This window comes from Anser cygnoides, chromosome 4, assembly GCF_040182565.1.
Source record: "Anser cygnoides isolate HZ-2024a breed goose chromosome 4, Taihu_goose_T2T_genome, whole genome shotgun sequence".
Lineage (NCBI taxonomy): Eukaryota > Metazoa > Chordata > Aves > Anseriformes > Anatidae > Anser > Anser cygnoides.
The window spans coordinates 30409651-30432801 of record NC_089876.1 but is presented as its reverse complement, the minus strand read 5'-3'; the positions used below and the strand labels follow the sequence as shown (position 1 = coordinate 30432801).

Sequence of the window (23151 nt, the reverse complement as noted above, 5' to 3'; positions counted from 1 at the left end):
TTTTTCTTCCCTCTCTCCCTAATTTCCTAAGCTCCTACATCTATGTATGTTCCAAATCCCGCAGGGGGTTGTTTACAGCTGAATGGGACACAACAAAGTACAAAGGGTGACATTTACAACTTGTCCTTGTCTTTATCTGGCACCTGTAGGCGTGATGGTCTAGCCAAGTGAAACACCATTGCTGAATGTCAAAACAAGCTATCTTAATAGCACAGAATCACTGTTATCTTAATACAACACAAACTTTGGTTGCAGTGACCTGCTTACACAGCGTTTTTGATAAGGTGGGGAACTTACTATGCCTGCTTGCAGGTAACAAAACAAAATGCATGCACTTTAGAGGGCTCCGAACAATTTCTTAAGTCTGCTCTGCAAAAGACTGTGGTCCCAAGATAATGACTGTTGTACAGCTCACTATGGACCTACAAGAGTTTTAGCTTTTGGAGTACAAATTGTCTTTTAACTCCTCAGTGTATGGCACTGCCTTATCTGGGGTTCTCTTCTGGTCAAGTCATTCTCCCACTGCTGCCCTCTCTGCTCCCCTGTACTCCTAACACCACTCGGTTTGCAGCCTGACCCTCAGGGCTGACTGTTCTAGCAGGCCCACAGAGTGGTGACAGCTGTAAAGACCAAACACCCTTTTGAAACCATGCTGCCAGCTTTTACAGATCACTTCCTGAAAAGGATGAGGACTTGCCTTGGTTCAAGTGCATAGAGTAGTTATTTTTGACTTGCAGGTGGAAAGCTTGTTGACTTCCATTCCACTAGGAATCTATTTGAGATGGTTCTTCTAGCAAAGGATCCTGTTCCTCAGCGGAATACTGCCTTATGACCTTTTATTTCTCAAAGAAGACCAGTGGCTCCTATCTTATCTTAATCTTTTCCTGACAATTTTTAGGTTGTTCATGCGGCAAAAATATTATGGTTGAATGAACAACTTTGAAAGGTAGACATGAAGCCCTCTTATATGCTAATTTCATATATAAAGCTTGTTCTTGCTTAAACATTTGTAAACCTACTCTCTCAGTTTTCACGCCTGACTGTTGTCCACTGAATAATATCTCCTGTGTGTGCTGCTGGATAGCTAAGATATGGCACGGCAGTTGGTTAGCATAGCACTTTGCCCAGAAAACTCCTGTTAGTTTCTGGAGTGGTACTAATCAAGACAAGGAGGGGTACCTAGGGTATCTCAAGTGGTGTTAGATGCCACCTTGTAGTCAACTAAATCTAGTCAACTCTCTGTACCTTCTGCATGTCTGAAGAATGAGACAAGCAGGCCGGTTGTATAGAATGCCTTAGAATTCTAGAGACTTATAATGACTTGCCCCTCTTTCCTTTAAGGAAAAGGCATGTAAAATTGCTCTCCCCGTTGAATTATGTCTACCTGGCAGAAATACATGCTAGAAGAGATAGAAAGACGCCCGTTCTGGACTCCTCCTGCTAGAAATGAGTCAATGGAACAGGTCACTCTTGCTGCAATTCAGCCTTGAATTATGTAAGGGTTCTTTAAGGAAGGGATATGGAAGAGTGAGGAGGCAATGGCTTTCATTTCTACCATGTCTACTCTTGCATTAAGCCACTTCTGCAATGCATGTGTAGTTTGCTTTTGCTTTACAGAATTAGCCAACAACTGGAACAACATAGGTTTCCAAAGTGTTTCTTCATTACCCAATTAAAAAAGAAGATATAAAAAAAAAAAATTTAAAAATCCATGTTCTTTCAGACAGAGTATGACTCCCAAGATGAGCAATCCAACAACAGCTTTTTCCTGCACAGGTACTACAAAGGTCTTGTTGCTTGGACCATGTAGAAGATTCCCAGACACTGGGAGAACACACATCCTAGTAGACATGTCCAGATGTTACTAGTCTCTGTATGTATTCTGAAGATGAGCTTTTTCACTTCACGTTCTTTGTGAAATTATGCAAAAAACCTACCAACTAGTTACCGACACAGTTGCAAAGCTGTAAGGTCAGCTTAAGAAGGAAAACAATTCTACTAGGATTTTCCTACCTGTATCTTGAGCAAGTCTTTTCTGACGTTTTTGCATGTAGCTAATTGGAAAAGAAAAAATCAAAGAACGAACCAGTAGCCACTTCATTATTGTGGATTATATGCAACTATGCAGGGGAGCTTCAAAACAAAGAAGACTGGAAGCAATGAAATTACTTATATGCTGTTATCAATGAGTGCCTGTAAACAATTAACCACACAAATGTAAATTTCCATTAGACTTCAGTGAGGCTCCCCAGCTACAATCAACTTGGCTGAAAAGAATTGTGACAAAATTACTTATTAGGTTTGTGATTTTGGCCAGACTATTTTGAAAGCATCTTGTAAATTTAGATTTTTACTTTGCCCAGCTACTTAAGGAATTGTGTAAATAAAGATTGGGGTACAAGTCTTCCTGTAAATTATAACTTGGTGTAATCCTCAAACTGTGCAGCCTTTGCTTTTGTCAATACTTCTTGAAAATTGGTCTGTATTGGTATTGGCAAGTAATGGCTCAGGCATAGGGGAGATTTGCCTTTATTATTCACTTAGGACTGCATATCATTAAGAAGTTAATTCAGAGTATCAATTACTTTGCATAACTTGAGGGACAGTTTCCCCCATCTTCTTCATGTTTACATGCTTCCAACGAAAGAAGTAAATGAAGTTTCATTTTTTTCCTTCACAGAGAAGACCAGAGGGGACAGCATGCTCTCACAGATCTTGTGCGACATCTATATGCAGTTAAATTTGATAGACTCTGCAACCAAAGCCAAATTAAATGTGTTTCAATACTAGTCCTTGTGACATGTAGTTTTATCTTGGTGGAAATTCAACTTACTAGTCCTGGTTGCAGAAAAGTCACTTCCAGGTCTTTGGGTCAAGACAATAACACAGCATGAATCAGAAAACATAAAAGAAAATAAAGTCACTTAGCACTGATTACTAAACTATACTTATTTGTATTTAACTTAAAAAGCACACCCACTACTGAGCAGCAAGTCATGTGCTACCCTTAGTAAGAGGTAACAGAGAACAACCCCTGGGCAAAAAGATCATAAAGATTTATATTATGAAAAAATATACCTGAAGATGCTAGGGGATTTTCTTGTATATCTTAAGATGCACCCAAAATTTGCACATTTGTTATCATACAGTCATAAAGATCTTCTGACATGTATCTGAGAGCAGAAAAGCTGCTGTTTGACCAAGAGGAATTCTCTGTAAACTTAGGAACATGCCCTGGTCCAGAGCCACTACCCACTGCCAAGCTATTGAGATACTCTACTGTTTTTTTTTAAAAATCTGAGCTCTTCAAGATCAGCATCATAAGCTGGTACGGAGAGCTAGAAAAACATTCTTGCTAACTGATCAGTTTGCTATTTTCTTTCTCGTGATCTGTATATAAGGGTTACCAAAGATCAGGATGTTATCAAATGTTCAAATGAAAGCTGAAGCATGCATTAAAGGATTTCCCATTTATTAAAGCTGCAGCTAGTGGCCTTACAAGAGACTCTCTAGAATCATGAGCTCCCAAATATTGAGACTGAATGCAAAGCAAATGGGGCCAAGAGGGCATGGCATTTCATCAACCTCAGAGGAACTGTGAGAAATCAAGCAGTAACAGGGAAATGCCATGGCCAGGAGATGACAATACCTCGTGGGGATGTCCTTACAAATACCAGTACCAATACCCAGTGTTTTAAAAGACAATGGAAACTCTGCTTACACACAAAACAACTGTCACTTCATAATTCAGAGTATAGTACAGGTATGGACAGGAGGAGATAGCTGATTAATTCAGGGATGAAGAAAATAAGGAGCTTTGGGCAGGTGGGGGGAGAGTCTGATGGATGCAGATGATGTGTGGTCAGCTGAAGGAATTAAAGACTGAAGGAGAGGGAAGAAGGAAACGGATATGGTTTCTTATCCTTCTACCCCTGGAGAAGTCAGATAAAGATCTTGCTTTCTAACCACTTAAGGGAAAAGCATCATTTCTAACTTCTGGATCATGCTGTTATTCTGAAAGCTTTGGAATCTGCACAAACATCTTCACACAGCAATGGTAGGTTTTTGCACAAGAATTAATGATTTTGACTTTGTTTTGTTGTTTTAGCATATGAAATCTAAATATAACAAATAGGTTAATTTAGAGGAGTTTTTTATCAACTAGTGTTAATGGATGATACTGTCAAAACTGTGTTTGATGTAAAGGATGGGTTTGTAGCTGCCATCAGGCTTTTTCCAAAGACTGAAAAACTTGATTTGCAGATGTAGTCTTTGTGAATGTTCGAGGTTCACTGGTCATGGTTTTATTACCATTATACCTTCAGAGAGGGTATATGAAAAAGAGATATGAGCTATTAAAAAAGTGAAAACGGAGAAAGTAAAAATTAGCTTGCATATTACTGAGCGGCTACAGCACATCACAAACTACAGCTAAATATTGATTTGCTATACTGTGCTGTTATAGGAGGATGAATAGGCAAATAGGGCATACAAACAGGAGCAGACTGCAAGGCTTTGTAATTCTCTGGAATACTCAGTACTGCAAGACATCACTCTTTTAAATCCTTGTGTATTACAGCAGTACCATTTTCACAGAATCACAGTCATCTAGGTTGGAAGAGACCTCCAAGATCACCTAGTCCAACCTCTGACCTAACACTAAAAAGTCCTCCACTAAACCATATCACTAAGCTCGACATCTAAACATCTTTTAAAGACCTCCAGGGATGGTGACTCAACCACTTCCCTGGGCAGCCCATTCCAATGCCTAACAACCCTTTCAGTAAAGACGTTCTTCCTAATATCCAACCTAAACCTCCCCTGGCGCAACTTTAGCCCATTCCCCCTCGTCCTGTCACCAGGCACGTGGGAGAATAGACCAACCCCCACCTCTCTACAGCCTTCTTTAAGGTACCTGTAGGGTGCGATAAGGTCACCCCTGAGCCTCCTCTTCTCCAGACTGAACAATCCCAGCTCCCTCAGCCGCTCCTCGTAAGACTTGTTCTCCAGACCCCTCACCACCTTCATTGCCCTTCTCTGGACTCTCTCGAGCACCTCCATGTCCTTCTTGTAGTGAGGGGCCCAAAACTGAACACAGTACTCGAGGTGCGGCCTCACCAGAGCCGAGTACAGGGGGACAATCACCTCCCTAGACCTGCTGGCCACACTGTTTCTTATACAAGCCAGGATGTTTTTGGCCTTCTTGGCCACCTGGGCACACTGCTGGCTCATATTCAGCCAACTATCAACCAGTACTCCCAGGTCCTTCTCGACCAGGCAGCTTTCCAACCACTCATCTCCCAGCCTGTAGCTCTGCTTGGGGTTGTTGTGCCCCAGGTGCAGGACCCGGCACTTGGCCTGGTTGAACCTCGTACAGTTGGCCTCAGCCCTTCAGTCCAGCCTATCCAGATCCTCCTGCAAAGCCTTCCTACCCTCGAGCAGATAAACACACGCACCTAACTTGGTGTCATCTGTAAACTGAGGGTGCACTCGATCCCCTCATCCAGATCATCGAGAAAGATATTAAAGAGAACTGGCCCCAGTACTGAGCCCTGGGGGACTCCACTAGTGACCGGCCTCCAACTGGATTTGACTCCATTCACCATGATTCTTTGAGCCCAGCTATCCAGTCAGTTTTTAGCCCAACGAAGTGTACGCCAGTCCAAGCCAAGAGCAGCCAGTTTCTTGAGGAGAATGCTGTGGGAAACAGTGTCAAAAGCCTTAATGAAATCAAGGTAGACCACATCCACAGCCTTTCCCTCGTCCACCAAGCGCGTCACTTTGTCATAGAAGGAGATCAGGTTCGTCAAGCAGGACCTGCCTTTCATAAACCCATGCTGACTGGGCCTGATCGCCTGGTTGCCCTGCAAGCGTTGCGTGATGGCACTCAAGATAATCGGCTCCATGAGCTTCCCCGGCACTGAAGTCAAAAGACTGAAGTCTTTCCTGAGACACCATCTCCTTGAGAAGGCATTTCTATTTTTTATCTAGACAGACACAACAAACATCAGCCTCTCCAGGGCACACCACGTACTAGCAAAACTGCCAAGTGAATTGTCACACTGCAAGAAGTGGATGCTTGCAACAGTGCTCTGGCTGGTTTGGCATACTATTGCAAACTCAGTTGTCCACAGGCAATGAGACAGGCCTTCCAAAACCTGTCATAGCGTACAAATGTGTGTGCTGATTTGTGTTTTGATTTTCCACTTGACTACTTAGGAATACTTGTGTAATTTTTCAGTGAGTTCTGGGGACTAGAAGTTGAAACAGAAGTATCAAAGCAAAAAGTCTGTTGAAATACCCTAACAAATGCTGCTGCATGAAAACAAGTCACAGGTGTCATGCCAAGAGTTATCTTAACAGTTGGCCTTTCTGAAACTTGAAGTCATGGTTCAGGTTTGGTAGCAGAAGCTTAAATATGTTCCAGGTTCCAGGAGAGTTTTCCCTACGTCTTTAGGAGACATTTATGTGGTTACAGAATATTTTTGCACTGTCATCTTAGCTAGAGCTGCAGCTCTGCTTATTCCTCTGCTTTCTGAACTCAGACACAACTCAGACACTACAAGGAAAAAAGAAAAGTTACCTCATTATAAAGGAACCTGGATTGACAAAAAGCATCAGTTTTGGAAAAACGCAGCCCAAAAGAGACCTTAAGAATACATGGAAAATTGCTCAGCATGGGAGTAAAAGCTGTTAAGATGTAATTTTAAAAAACATAGCATTACTGAGGCTTTAGATACTCCTTTAAGTGCTGTAGCTTGTCTATGGTGCTCTTTCTGTAACTGAAAGATGCTTTCATGTACAAGAGTGAAATGGATGGATTTCTGTGACTTGTAGAAACTGGGTGGGGGTGTCAGTCCCTTTCTTTCAGATTTTTTGGTATATTAATATTCAACTTTACTCTGTTCTCTTGACACGTCACTTTTTTCAGCAATTATACATGCGGCCTGGATATCATGCGTATGAATTTTGTATCCCTTTGGAGTCAGCAAAATTACACAAGCAGTAATTAAAAACACATTCTGGATTACTAAATCTTAATGGAATTGTTAACTTGCTTTGTATATGTAATTATTGTAGCTGTTTAAAAGATCTACCAGACATTACAGTGAGCTAACCAGCACATGAAAGACTGGAAAACTATCGAGAATTCCCCACTTCTTTATAGTCTTTTGGGGCTAGACCTGATTTCTCTGCTTCAGAATCCTAGCTGAACGTTTTCCTTGGACAAGCTTAACGTGTTCTAATTAACTACAGCTAAACTACACTGTTGTAGAGCAGTTTAGTCTCAGCTGCAGCGAATGACTGTGAATTAGAAAATTTATACTTTATAACGACTTTTGTGCTCCTTTCCATGAACACGGAACAATGAAGGGAAAGTGTTTAACTGCAGCTGCTGAACGTTTCTTGCTCAAATTCACTAAGCTCTGCATCTCTAATGAGATGATTGTGAACACCTTGAGGTCACATACATTCTTCTAAAACAATGCATAACTATGACTATCTGACTGAAATTTCAAACCTTCCAATTGTATCAAGATTCACAAATTCTTCCCTTTACATTTTCAACCTCACGTCTCTCTTTCATTCTGAGTGTACTTATGTGGTTCTGTAGAAGATTCTCAGTTCATGAACTAGAGTCACAAAGGGTTTCAAGGCCAAGAAAACTGCTCCCATAAAATGCTTTATTATGCAAGGGCTTTAAGCAGGAAAAAAAACCAAAACATGCCATCCTACATTCAACTGTACAAGATTTGTGGTTTTTTTGTTGTTGTTTGTGGATTGAAACTAAGTATGTAATAGAAAATCATGGTGTTTTAGTGGTGTGGAACCCAACAATGTCTCTGTTAGGAACTCACTGCAATGAAGGGCATGATTTTGGTTGTTGGCTTCTTAAAAGGCATCTCTAAAGTCATAAGTTCTTTTTATAAAGAACTAATGGCATAAATAGACATGTCTAAAAACAGCTCACTGTGCAGTTCTTTGCAAGAGAAGAGATGCTTGATCTGTGGCTATAAAAATAATAAAAATAAAAATCTTATTTTCATTTTTAAGAGAACATTACTAGCCATCTTCTTTGGACTGATTGGCTCTTTGGAACATTCTCTTACTGTGAAATTATAATCGTGAAAAGTCAAATGTTCCTATTACAGTCTAGCTAAAAATCATACCACCTTTCATATTATCCAATCGGTGGGACATAAATATTTTAAAAGAGCAAGAAATAGAGAAAACAATGGGATGCCTATCCATAAATACTTCTGTATCAACCATCTTGTGTAAGGAGTGCCTGTAAGATCTTTGCCTTAGAGCAGTCACCAGCAGACCAGGGCAGATGCAGATTTATAATGATTTTATTTACTATTCATTTTTTGCAAAGTAATAGAATTGAAAAGTTTCTGGAAAAGCATGTGGTTTGACAAAAAAATGAAGATTTACGAAACCGTCATTCAATACTAAGGAAAAAAGGTAATGGGCAGGAGAAGTTACACAAAAGCATTTTATCTTCATATTTTCCCCTTGGGCAACCTAGATGGGATTAAAAAAAAATAAAATAAAAGATTATTTTGCAAAACAGTAGCATTCTAGTAGCACTTCAACCTTCCATATGCTGTATGATTGTAGTTGGTAGACTACCCACTGAGAAAGCCAACATACAGTGGCTAAAGGGCAGCTAGAGGGTCTTTTTGATTTGAAGTTAAATGGGTAGAAAGATGGGGAGACAGGGATGGGATTACCCATTTTGATATAAATGTTATTTCTTTTACGTACCGTGTCTTAAGCACCAATTCCTAATGTGGCTCTGCTCTGGACTATTAGATTGGCACCCTAGAAAAAGGAATGCAAACAGTTGTGAAAGAGAAACAAAGAGAGCACAGTATGCAGTGCTTGTGCAAGAACTTCTATGAACTTCAACTTGTGTCTGTGTTATGGCTCAAAGGATAATTCTAATGGTACTTTCTAAGCTTAGGAGCTGTGTGTGCTTGTATGCTGGGTATCTTTCAATTTTGCAAAGGTAGAAAATAGAGTGAATTACAGACAGAATAATTCCTTCTAAGGTCTTCCTAATATATGTACCTATGCGATACTTTGGTTATAAATAATAAATAAATAAAAAAAAGGATTCACTCAATAATGCAGATCCATTAATGCTTCAAATGATAGAGAGATTGCTCTTTGGAAACTGACATTTATACCCCTTTCCTAGTGGCTGGTTTCCTAGAGAGTTCCCCATTTCCTGTATGCTTCTTTTTATTTTTAAAGGAGATAGGAAATACCTCTTCGCCAAAGCATGTCTCGATATCTGACTGCTTGCAGCACTTGTCTACCATGGCAGTGAACCCATCAGCAATTGTCTTTATTTGTTCTTCTGTCATCTGGGGCTTGCGTTTAATGAGGTTGACAAGCAATCTGAAAACAAAGCATCAAGCCATAGTTAATGCTACCTGTTGTCATTTGTTTGCCAATTTAGAATATGTCATTCTATGCAGATACAGTTCATTTAAGACGCTTTTCGTCATGCCTCAAGAGGTCTTTGCCAAACTCCCTGTCTATCACCATCACTTGCTGGGTTTTCATTATCCTGGTTATGGATGGAAAGAACTTAGTGAAATGATCTGTATGCTGCGTTAACTGAGTAAATCCTAAGACTTGCACTGTCTGAGGCCCTACATGAAACTGGTCACGTTTAGTTAAGACACTAATTTCATTTGAAGAAAGTAACTTATTGTGCCTCTTCTTAACTATGTGATGTGACATGCTGACAAGCTCAGTACAAATACATAGTTCCATCTGGTTTTCTCTGTCACCAGTGAAGTCCCAGTCAGACAACAGATCAGGGTTTTTGTTAGCTTACTTCTGTCCCTGCTCAAGTGTTACGTTTTTGAGTTTATTCTCCAAGAAATTTCATTTAGCTTACTTCATCTGGCCTATTGCCCGTTCTTCAGCAGGAGCACTGCACAATTTTTCATCGAAGTTGAACATGTCAGGATTAAATGGTGGAGGAACATATTTGGTATCTACTCCCATGGCACTGAAACATGGTCTCCTGTAAGCGTAGGAGTCACTGCAGCAGTGTGAAACATTGTCATTTATAGGTGAGGTCTCCTGTCTCCTGCACATATCCTGAATCACCATGCTCAGCTGGTGAGAGATAGATGGAAAAAAATACAAACATGAGTTAAACCTTCTACAATAACAGAAGAAATGTGTGATGTTTGTGTCACTATAGCATAGCTGAAAGTGGAAGCTTTCCAATCTAATCAGCTGCTCAGAAATGGTACAGTTTTAGAATTTAAAATGAACGTGTATTCCTGGAGTCAGGCATTTTTAAATCTGCTGACAGTATGACCATTAGACTACAATCAATAAGAACGGTTTTCTTTTAAGAGGCTCTTTTTCCAAACACAAGCTCCTATAGACCCAATCATCTGACTTTTGCTTTCTGAAAGAGAGCAAAGCTGAATTACAATTTTCACAAGCTGCCATTTGAGAGAGCTATTTAGGTCCTAATGTCCATTAAAAATGAATGGACTTTCCAATTATGTTATGTTGCTAATTAGCTTGAAGACTATGAAAAATCAGCGTGAGTTTACTATCCCACCAGAATTCCATGTTTTTGAGAACAGAATAAATCTCTCAGAGGAATAAAAAGAATAAACAAATGTACTCACATAACCCTCAGAACAAGGTAGGCGTTTGTCTTCAGGAAGCTTGCAGCACTTGGTACCAACGCCTGTCATTTTCTTTCCAATTTCAAGCAAGGTCTCAGTTGATACCTGAGGCATTTTCTTAGTGTAGCGGATCAGCAATCTGAAAAAATTGCATTAAAAATGACTGCTCACTTTTGAAGAATTCTCTGCTTAACTACACTAGTGAACTGAAAATAGAAGTCAGGTTCAAATGCATATTCCCAAAGCTGCCAGAATCATTGTTTACGCTGGAGAATACTTATCAGAAAGTACTTACGCCTTGAGGAAGTCTGCCTCACCATGGGTAGTGAGAAGATCACAGTTTGTCTTTACAACATCCTGAGTTTCTTTGATATGTTCGTTCAGTTGATCTTGCTGCAAACAAAAATTTATCAGTAACATTAGAGCAGGACATTCTGGTCACAATCATGCAAATATACCTTATGGTCTCTTCTAAATCTTACTAGCTCTAAGATATACATTATGCAAGGCCAACTGTTTGCTTCTAGCCTAGCTGGAGTAAGGGGGACTTGATTCACAAATGAGCATTCAGTTCTAACAGAAATTCAGTAAAAAAAAGCTGAAATTATTTCATATCTTTATCATGGGCTCTGCACTGCTTCATGTCTCATCAGAATATTAACTTCTTCTGGGATTAGTCTCTCAAAATGCTTTTTGTCTGCTCCTCGACTGAATTGCTTCATGATTGGTACCAACCAAGCATTCTAGTCACATGCAAAAAAAGCATTGCACCTACAGCATTTGCATAGCAGTCAGCAGGGTTGTCGGTTTTGCAGCACTTTTCCAGGAGTGTTTCATATCCTTTAGCAATTCTCAGAATCAGCTGTGTGGAGAACTCAGGGTGTCTTCGTGAGTATTCATAAACAAACCTGAAAGACACGAGCTGACAGCATTAGAGCTCCTGAATAACATGCTGCTTTCCTCATGCACAACACAGTAATTGACGGTGACAGTCCCTCAGATGAGATCAAGTAAGGTGGACAGTGAGTTTGAAATGCTCCCTGTTTTTTTTAGTAGAATTTTTTGGGTTTTGGCCATTCTTCTGACTGCCAACAGGGCGAATTTAAGAGGAACAAAATAGCTTCCCCAGGACAGAATGCTTCTCAAGCAGATAATGTATGTGGACCTGCACAAAACCCCTGAATAAAGGAAAGGCAATGATAAATTCAGCTTTGATAACAGCCACAAAGTGTGAATGAGAACCTAGGCCTGAAGTTACATCTGCCACATTAGACTTCCATGTGGTCCTCTCTTTCCTCCATACACACTTGAAATATCCAAGAGGACTTTTTTTTTCTTTTTTTTTTTTTTTCTCCAGTGATACAAAAGGCCATAGCCCAGAAACAAGAGCAGACTGTTTACAGGACAAGCACATGTACTGTTTGCACTACTTACTCTGACATGAATGCATCATGGCCTGCCTCAAAGCTTTTACAGACTTCCTTATCTTGGATGTATTTTTCAACTAGTGAAGGAAGATCTTCAGGTTTGTCATCAAATTCTGCTTCCATAATGCACTGGCTTCGTTCCACAATGGGCTTCTCACAGCAGTCTTTGATTTTACTTGAGAAAGTCTCATGTTTAGAGCACATGTAGTTCACAAGCTCTGCCTGTAAAATTAAAATAGAGCTTCAGATAAGCTATGAAATAATAATTTAAAGATAGATCAATTCAACTCTCTTCTCTGTTTCAGACTTTTTTTTTTTTTTCATTCAGGTTACTTATTTACTTAGCAGTTTCCTAAAGAAATGCTGTCTCCATACAAAAGGAAATAATCAGAGGGACTGGCATTTCCTGCACGTGTTAAGCAAGATGTTCACAGGCACGGGGGAGAATCAGCTTCCCTCCCTGATCTTGGAATCTTTAAGGAGACAAACTCTGGAAAGGCAGTTAAAGCCACTGAGACTGTCACAAGGATGCCTGATTAATCTTTTCAGTCCTGTCACATGTCCAGCTCTGATAGAAAACAAAACATTAAAAACCCTAGAGTTTTATGAAGCCAAACCAGCACACCAGCTGGTTATAAGTTTAAGAAGTATGTCTAAGTTCCAGCTGGGCAGGCAATATTTAGATAAGGTTATTATTGCAGTTTTGCAAATCCTCCCATGTGAGCTGCCCTGTAGAATTCACTGGGACTACAGAAAAACTGGATTAATGGTGATTAAAATCACACAGCAGGATTGCAAAGAATTTCTTTCTGCCTCCACTTTCTTTTTCTTTGTTTACAATTGACTTGAAGTGAGCAAATGCCATCAAACAATCCCCCTCCCAGATGAACGTTTTGATTTTGACCACATACACACACTATATATATATGTATATATGTAAATAAAAACTCCTTGCCCTCATGATCATGGTCCAAAACCTAGTTCCAGTAACAGTTAGCTGAGCTGACTCTAAGTTTTTAGTGGCTGAGGAACCTTCCAGCAGTGTTGAATAGAAGTTCCTAGGACTGTGAACTTCAGCAGCTATTCATGCTACTGAAATTTTTATTTTCCTACTGTTTTTCATGTATGTAAACATTTTAAAAGAATATTTAACTTACCCTGTCATCCATGCACTCCACCATGTCCCCTTCACAGCACTCTTTGTAGACATCCTTAACATCATGGATAAGTTTTGAGATTTCTGTGAATGAAGCCTTGGGATATTTTTGACTCAGGAAAGCAAGTTTACTGGACAGAGAAGAAGAAAAATACACTTGATTCAAAGCTCCATATGGAACAGAAAACTTGCAAGTCAGTAACACTTATACTATACATCACTGATGTTAGAAGTAAACATTCATTCTTCTCACCTAACTTCAGGTGGCTAAAAAAAGGCATTGACACCTGTACCTGCAACCCAATTCTCCTTTAAAATGAACAATAAGAAAGAAGTTTGGATTTTTCTGATCTGAGGTGTATATATAAGAATCACACCCTAGAATTTCCTCTCTCTCAAATGACTGTAAAGCATCTCTGTATTAGCACAGACACAGTACAGGCATCAGAACAGGGCACGACTTTGGCAAACACGTAGATTAAACACATTGGAATCTGGTTCTGAGTGACCTCTCTCAGGTAACTCTATATCTTGTGTATTGGTTCAAGGGATGGTTTCATTTCTTTGTGACTCACGTGGAAGACCTCTTTACTACTACTCACTATCCACTTGGAATACACAGGTTCCCCTCTGCATCCACTCTTTATGCTGAAACCTGACCAGAACTAAATTCTACACTTAAAAAAATGGGCTGAGAAATCACTGCAGGTGCAGTCCAGAAAGACTGACCCACTAATCTCTACTGTGTTGGACAGTGTTCCTCAGCCAAAGTTACACTAGGAAGTACCATGAGTACAGTTATCAAACTCAGCAAATAGAAGTGAATTGTGTGTGTTAATATTTTCTTCATGAGTAGTTGCAGGTTTAAGCCAACAAGTTTACTTTTTATAAAACACTGATTGGAACTTACTCTGCTTGGAAAATTCTCTCTCCAAACTTCTTGAGGATTCCACAAGAATACTGCTGCTTCACGCTTATTTTCTTGACTTTTTCTCTTATGGTAGTTTCCTATAGTAATAGGATGCACATTGTCACATTAAGCTAATGACATTTAACGGACTGAGCAGAAAGCAAATCTGAAAATCCCACTTCAGAAACAGTACAGGTTCTTGTCCAGTTAGCACTGATGTAAAGCGAAGCAAACTGAGAATTCCTTAGGCAGCCCTAATCAGTTCACAGTCCAGCATCTAAATTCTAGCCTACACACTATGCCTTATGGCATAGTGCAATTCACCTAATGATAAGCTGCTGTTATAACCAAATATTCAATTTCATTGAAACTCTGTGGCCCCAAAAGAGCGTAAGTTCTCTTCTGAAGCACCACAACTATCACATGGAAGTCATTGGGACTGAGTTTTGAGACAGAGAGAGAACTTGGCTTACGCCAAATAATCTTGAAAGTTAACTTAAAATCTACAGTTCTATCTGGAATTCATCTGATAGTGATCAAAGCGCTAGCACATGATTAATCCTGAGCCTTCTCTACAAATTCTTCATACAAAGAATTACATAGCCAGGAGCATTCCACCCACTTCTCACTCTTTCTCCTCCCTTTGCTCATGCAAGGAACTGGGGAGGAATAGGAGAGACCTCTCATACACCTATCTGTTGGGTGTGGAAATTGAATGTTAGGCTGCCTATATCTGTCTTCCCCTAGAGCCTCTTTGGTAGCACGCCTTCTGGCTACGGTTCAGCTTTATGTTGCAGACCAGCTGCATTGTTTTCAAGCAAAGTGAAAAATTTGCTTTACCTTGCCGTCCAAGCAAGCACCGACATCGCTCTCTTTGCAACAGCTCTGAAGTGCATGTTCATAATCAGCAGCCACACCAAGGATTGTAGGGGCATACAAGAAGGGGTTTCTTCTTGCAACAGAATAGATGAAACTGTAAGAAAAAGGAAAACATAAGTTATATATTTCAATGACAACAGCAAATGGCCTCAAATCTCTTATGGCTTCTATAACTTTTATTTCTAATTTAGAAATTTTATATATTTTTCTATCATAATGCCTACTAATGGTACATGCTGGGTTAAATCTCACTACTTAGAAAGCAGGACACAGTAACAGTGACAGAAGGATGAAATCCTCTATCTTCAGCCTCTGAGTTTGATGTACATGTGCTTGTTTTAAATGTATTGTGAAATATTTGAAAATTCTGATTTTGAGTGTGAAAAATTAATCTGTGGCCATTTTCCCAGGATTTTATTGCCATTTTTTATTCTCTTTATTGTTACCTTTCTTCATATCCTTTCTGGTTAGAATGGGGTTAGTGGGAAGCTGGAGTAAGTAAATTATTACATTAATGTTGGAAAAATTGTGTTTTTTCAATTTTTTGTTTTTTGGCAAAATGTCCCCAAAGATTTACAAAATGTGATCATTTAAGGCCCATTTTGAATGGAAACACCTGCTCCAGCATGGAATGAAAAGAATGTGATGAGAGCTTTGGATATTTAATCATTAAGCAGCTGTTTTATACATGCAGATAATTGATTACATGCTTACAACCTCTTCAAATGTCCTCACGCACTCACTGTGCCTTGGGGATCGCTCAACTAAATATTTAAACAGTACAAAATTGCCATTTTTCTTACTGTCCCAGAAATGACACTCTGTTGTCCTCATATTCCTTGCATATAACATCAGAAGCTGGTCTTTGGTATGGCTGAACGAAGTCTGGTTGGGGAATTTTAAATGACAGGAAACACTCATTTCTTTCAGGATCAGTTTTAGCACAGCAGTCAGCCATTGCACCGTATGAGTCACGGAGTTTTTCTACTTGGCAGATTTCATCCAGGAAAATGGAGGGCTATAAGGGACATGATGAGTTAAAATTATTGTTAGAAAGATACTGTTGTATAGATAGTGTAATGTACTTTCTATCTGTAAGAGAAAGCCCAAATTCAAAAGTAAGTAAATTTTTACCAGGGAAGATTTAGACCATAAATCAGAAAAATCCATTGCTTTCAACACAATTTCATAGTTTTATTTTATGTCATCCAATATCAAAAATTACAATGCCCTACTGAAAAAAAAAATATTATAAGTTAAAATACTACATGCCAGACAGTGGTCTCCTTTTACTTGTAATCTGACTAAAGTGAATTTTCAGATGAATTGAAGCAGGATTTGGTGTTCTATTTGATGATCAGCTTGGGAAGCCTTTAGGGAGAACTAATATAGTCCTGTAATTTGGTTTGAATGTGAGAACTGGCAAGAACACAAGCACCTAAATTTCTCAGGGGCCTGGCTGAACCTGCTAGGCATCCAGGGATCTTATGCACCTGTAAACATCTTAGGATACCTGATCTTAGCAGGTTTTTTTGTTGTTGTTGTTGTTGTTTGTTTGCTTTTTAACTTTTTACCCAAGTACCTTAAATTATGACAGGTATCTTTTTCAAGTCACCCCTGTATGAAAACCCACACACTATGGTTGCTTTAATTCCTACAGTTAGACCTGTATTTTACAGACAGGGTACTTGTACTAATGGTAACATTTATTTATGGACAATGCTAAACTTAATGTACTGAAGTCTGCTTTTTGGGCTCCAATATATAACTCCACTCATCATTGTGACACTTCTGAAAGGCAGAGTTTCAGAACCTGACAAAAACAAGTTCTCTGTTTCAACACAAAAATCTGAACATTGACTGATGACAAGTATAAATCCTCAACGAGGATGATTCTGGTAACTGCATAGAATGAGGAGAAACGCAATACCAAAGGATTTGCTGCCTACCAGTGATTTTGAGCACTCAGGAGCCTCTTCATTGGCCACACACTTTTGTGCCAGATCTACAACATCCTTCACAAGCTTAGACAGTCCATCATAAGAACACCTCTGGAGATACTGGGCAAATGTAATCATGGCACTGAAACAGAAAGCAAATTTTGCTATATGGAGATAAGGAACACAAGATTCAAAATTACTTGCTCAAACAATACGCACAAATACTTAAATAGAGTACTAGAAAGATCGTTAATACTGGATCCCATATTCTTGCTCTTCTCACCTCCTTAAATGATAGACTAGAATCAACACGGAAAAGACTGTGATTTGAATTTTCTGCCACTTTAACCAGTACATTCCTAACTACCATAAACTAAGCTGTTTTCGCCATTGTTACAGATAATGATCTTCACTGGGTCTTCTTTCTGAAATGGTTATGTTCCTATAACGGCCTTCTGCCATTCCCAAAACCCATTTCAAAAGGAAATCATTGAATTGTCTCAGAAAACCTGCCAGAAGTTTGTTTGTTTGTTTTTGGTGTTTTTTTGTTTGTTTTTTTTTTGTAATGTCTTAGTCCAGAATAACTCCTCTCCACCCAAAGGTTATCAAAACTGTATTATTTACATGTATTTTCTTTTCACATGAGGAACACAGGTTCCCTCATAATGTGTGCAAGGAGTTGTGGTCTCAGAGAGCAAGAAAGTCATCATGACTTTTGCAGCCCTTACAGCACCTGTAAGCTTTGCATACTAACAGTAAGAAAGCTAATTCAATGCAATGGTTTGATGAGACCTATGCACCCTTCATGAGCTCATACAGTGTTTAAGTTTCCCTTTTTAATTCAATATCAATAGAGATGGAAAGCAATCAGAAAATGTAAGCAGAACATTCACTTACACTGCCTTAAATGTCTCCTCCTTCAAATCATTGTAGCGATGGGCAATCTCACTCTTGTGATCTACAGGGAAAAAAATAAAAGAACAGTGATGTTCATTTGCTGTGCTAGACCCCCTTGAAGAATACATTCTGGGCACCTCAGGCCAGATTTCAGAAGTGTGCAGCATTAAACCAGCTCTTGCACGTATCATTATTTTGGAACAGACCAAGCTAATGCTGAGCGCTTGCCATCTTTGGGTACACCATCCTGTGTAATCTGCACAGCTTTTCCAGGTATGTCAATCTAAAGGTTTCTTCAGGCCATCTAGAATTCTTTGTTGTCTTAGATGACCACCTGTCTGCAAATACTTAACTCTTATGCATGCCTATCTTTCTGAAGGCACTCAAGTAATTTTTTTGATTTTAATATAATATTCACCTCTGTAATCATATTCATAACTCCTATCTTCAAAATGACTGCTGTGACTTCCTGTTAAGGGTTAGAACATGCACTTTACATAACCAACATGATCATATCTAATCTACAAATAAAGGAATGCAGCTGCAGTTTGATTAGACTAAGCATTAGTAGATTTTTCTTTCTTCAAAGACGAAATTATGAACTGGGCAGACACGTATGATTTTTTCACTGAATGCATACCATCTGTGCTCATCATGAGCAGGAAAACAGATGAGACCCTTCACTTGGTCCTGATCGTAATAAATCCAGGTTGTAGTTACAGCTTGTTCGTGATAAGAAGACTCCCACAAGATTTTCCAAACAGATACTGAGGCAGGTGGCCACAGTAATGAATTAACAAGGATAGGGCAGTCATTTTGTTCCAGAAATACCATCCCAGAAGCATTTAAAAAACACAGGGAAGGATTCATTTACCTGAACTGAAGGAATATATTTCAAAAAATGAAGGATCATCAGTAGACCTGATTTGATAAGAAGGGTTTCAATGCTGAAAATTGTAATTCAAATTTATTGCTGTTGTTCACTGGCAATTTCACACAGATTGACTGAGAAGTCAGTCTTGTTAAATTTGGCTACTTTCATGTTTCAAACAAAAATCAAAAATATCAGTGGAAAAAAAAGTCTAGGACTGCCTGCAGAAATACTTCTTTGACCAAGTTCTGGAGCTTAATAATAAAGGGAAAAACGACACTAAGTCTTCAGCTATGCCTTCCTACATCCCAGACTGAGATTTAGATTTTTGGATTTTTGACCTAGTTGTGTGAAAACCATTGGTGAGGAGCTCAGTTATAGACTGTCATTCAAAAAGCTTAGCACATCCACTTGCTCCATGCTGGAAAGTAACAGATTCTGAACGATCAACATCTATTCGTGTAATTCACTCATGGTACAAAGAGACATGTCACCAAACCTACTTGCTCAGTTAAGTAATTGTCTGGAGTATTCTACCCATCTCCTCAAGATTTCTTAATTCACTTTCTTTTCAAGTCAATCACTTTTTTCTTTTCTTTTCTCTCCCCCCCCCCCCCACCCCCCGCCTTGGATCAGGCTTGAGAGATTTGTTCACGAAATTGCATTGCAGTCATTAAGTCAATATAACAAAGACTATAGGGGCAATTAATTAATCCTTTCTTACCTGCATCTCGAGCAACTCTTTGCAGATTCCTGGACGTCGCTGAACTGAAGAGGAAAATAAATGAAATTAATGTTACCCACTTCATGGTTGCAGATTATGGTGTGGGCTAAATTATTCAGAAATGCTAGGAAGATTGAAGGGAAAACATTTTCTTATATACCTCTTCACTACCTGTTTCAGTAAAATATTAACCATAGAGCTGGCATTTGTAGATTTCCATTTGGTCTGAAGAAGATTACAAAACTTGCAATGTCCTTGCCAAAAATGAATTTGATATTATTTGTTCGTTATGTTTTACACTGGACCTTTTTGTCCTGAAAAGGTTGAACCTTCCAGCATCCAAACAGATAAAGTTTTGCGTAAATTTCCTTATCAAATTACAAACAAGGAGTTCAAGGCATCAGATCAAAATGTCATCGTCTAATCCTATAGCCGTGCTTCTTCTTTGCTACTATTTGCTCAAAAGTGCAGCAAGTTGGTACTGTACAGTAATAATTCACCTAGATAGGACTGAGTTCACATACTCATTTAAAATTACAGAGTTTTAATTTTAAATCCCCTTACAAAGACGAGATGGCAATCTCCTTAGGACAGGCTACATGCTTTCAGTCCTCCAGGGACAGAAACAAATTGAACGTTCAAGAAGGAAATACTGGTGTTTCTCACCTAGGAATGGCACAAGGCACACAAGTGAATCTAGCCTTTCATTTGGAATAAAAAAATCCATATATAAAATATAACAATTAGTGCAAAGATACAAGTAAACAGCATCTCCGATTTTAATTGTCTTCTGAATTCTTGAAGAAACAGAGAGTAAAAGTTTGAAACCAGGGAATATGAATCTCACAATATATGTAGCTCCAGGGTGGAACAATTTCATGTGGACAATAAATCTATGTCAGTAAGTTGGAAATGGCAATTTTACTCTGTGTAAGTCTTCACCTCACCCCAGATTTCTGGACATAGGCTTAGGGTAACATCCAAAAGGAGGGCTGTTAAGACAGCAAAAGGGCTGTTTGAGCACCTGATTTGGTAGATCCTATTCTGGTTTTCTGGGGGTACTGCTACTCATCAGGATCCACAAAATTGCCAAATACATCTGTAAACATTTGTAAGAGCTGTCACTTGATAATTTTTCCAATGAATTTTCATTTACCCTGACATCCTTCCAAGACTATTCTCTTTGCTATGCACCGCTCTTGTCTTTGAAAGGTTTCTGTTAATTAGTCAGTAATTTAGGAGATCAGGCACAGGAAGAATTGTGACATTTGCATGGAGTGCTTGGGCATGGTATAAAACTTAAACTACTTTTCCAGAATATTCAGTGAGAAGCTTCAAAAAATATCAAGCATAAGGCTTGATCCCTACTGAGTGCAAAGTGATGCAGTTCCACAGCAGGAAATCGTATAATGTACACTAGCTGATTTCAACTTTTTTTTAAGCATTGGGAGCTGGGGAAGAGTACACAAGAGAGCTGAACTCCTCTATATCATTCACTCAGAACAGTTTGAGCAGCCAGAAATAAATGGTTATACCGTTGACATTTCAGTCTGACCCTCAGCCTCTTTGTTAGGCTATCTTTAATACAGAATGTAAAGAAGTATTCTCATCTATTGCAGGTAATTATTCAAGTTTTCATTAACAAGAGCTGGATAAATTTCCTCTGGAGGAGACTCTCATCAGCTTGAACGAAGTTGTTAAAATTATTATATAGCCACCCAGGAAGAACTTTAAATTTCTGGCATATGATCAGCTGATAATGATATCTTGAGGGACAGGCAAAGATTGAACAACATCTTAGAACATGAAAAGCATGCCCTTCCAGACCTCTTCTGCAACTTTCCATCCTTCTGCTTTCACTACCCAGGATGCTTTCCTCATCCTTCCTGATCCCAGGTTGTCGCTACCTAATTCCCACTAACATCACAAAAGGCTTGCCTGTCTGGTTGATTCGTTATCTCCTCCTCCTAGAAGTGAGATATCTTCATTGTGGTGTAACCTGTGTTCTAATTCTCTCTTGAGTTCAAAACCCCGTTGTTGTTGCCAGTGAGTTTCATTCAATTTAGCCATATTTATATATAAATTTCACTGAGACTAGATTATGTCATGCCAAAGTACTTTTCCCAAAGTACCTTATTTTGGCTACTATCAGGTGCAGCACAGATATGATCTATGACAGTAATTGCCCTATCTATCTATCTATCTACTTAAAATGCTCTGGTTAGGTAGACCCTTCTCTTAACTTAAAATGTAAACAGTTAGTAATTTCAAGTCAAATACAGAGTTGAAATTAATTGGCTTTTTTGTTTCTGGCAACCAGTATCTGTTGGCCTTCCTTCTTTCCAAATCTTTTTCCAGTCCCTCCATCATGTCCTCTCATGTTTTCTGATCATGCTACTCCTGTCCCATGACCTCAGTGCTGCTTGTGTTAGTTCAGTAAAATGCTCTTCTTCTGTTATTACAAGATATACATGAATATGAATATATACATCCAGTGCAGACAACGCATGGTTAGGTGGAGCTGAGATGGAGAAGACACAACAAAGCCTTAAAATCTTATTCCAGCAAGACTATTATAAAAGGGAAAACAAACAAACAAACAAAAACAAATTGGAGATGCTCTAGTAATTTTAAGGCTTAATCTTCAAGATTCTTAAAATGGAAGGTCTAGTGGGAAAAAAAAAAAAAAAGGAAAAAATTGTAGAATCAGAGTAACTAACATATCCTCTCCAAGAGGCTAAAAAGTGAATGGATTTCCAGATAATAGAATCATAGAATAGAATCATTCCAGTTGGATAAGACCTCTAAGATCATCCCGTCCAACCTTTAACCTAGAACTGATGAGTCCACCACTAAACCACCTTACTAAATTCAATATCTACACATTTTTTGAAGACTTCCAGGGATGGTGACTCAACCACTTCCCTGGGCTGTCCCAGGGAGCTCTCCTGCTGCTGCCCCTCTACTCCAGGTTGCAAAGCACCAGTAAAAGCTCCCTCTGAGAGGGGGCTCCTGCTTTTAAGGAGCTTCTCCCTCCAGTGGCTGGATTTCAATCCCCATACCTATCCTCAGTGCATTGCTGGAGGTTGTGCTCTGCTTCGCAACTCACTGCTTTTGGTAGCAAGTAAACTGGTATAGCTCAGAGCAAGGTCTTCTAATACTTCCTTAGTCTTCTATTCTCTCTCTCTCTCTCTCTCTCGCTCTCTCTCTCTCTTTCTCTCTCTCTCTTTTTTTTTTTTTCCTGAAGTGAGCAGTTCTACCGCAATGTTATATTATTCCTGCTGGGAGTTGTATGAATAATTCAATCTTGAGTTTTCTGGAAGTTTTACAAAATCAAAAACAAAACAAAACAAAACAACATCAACAACAACAACAACAACAAAAACTTGTTTCTGAACTTGAGTTTTTAAACACACCCAAAATAAATCTAATGACATATCTAAGCTTAAAATATTTCCAGGTAATTTTAATAAGAAAAATGTCAACACAATGCATCAATGCATCTTGTCTTTCAAAAAGACCATTCTGTGCTCCATGAAAAACTGCTTAAAAGTTAGATGACTTTACATTATAGTTTGATACAATGAAATTTATACTAGCTGCTGCTTCTGAAAAACAACAGCAACAACAAGAAACTTTTCACTTTCCCAAATTTGCTCCTGATGTGTTTGCAC

General features: G+C 39.0%; 1 protein-coding gene across 1 annotated transcript; it reads right to left on the bottom strand.

Annotated features, from left to right (window-relative positions):
- Window positions 1-8336: 8336 nt before the first annotated feature.
- LOC106041911 (albumin) lies at window positions 8337-19620 on the bottom strand. The gene is made up of 15 exons (XM_013190599.3): window positions 19478-19620; window positions 17883-17943; window positions 16995-17127; window positions 15849-16063; window positions 15007-15139; window positions 14167-14264; window positions 13258-13387; window positions 12108-12322; window positions 11449-11581; window positions 10969-11066; window positions 10674-10812; window positions 9920-10143; window positions 9279-9411; window positions 8773-8829; window positions 8337-8529 (listed from the first exon to the last, which is right to left on the bottom strand). The coding sequence occupies exons 1-14, from the start codon at window positions 19560-19562 to the stop codon at window positions 8779-8781; spliced, it is 1848 nt and encodes a 615-aa protein (XP_013046053.1). The 5' UTR covers window positions 19563-19620; the 3' UTR covers window positions 8337-8529; window positions 8773-8778.
- Window positions 19621-23151: the final 3531 nt, after the last annotated feature.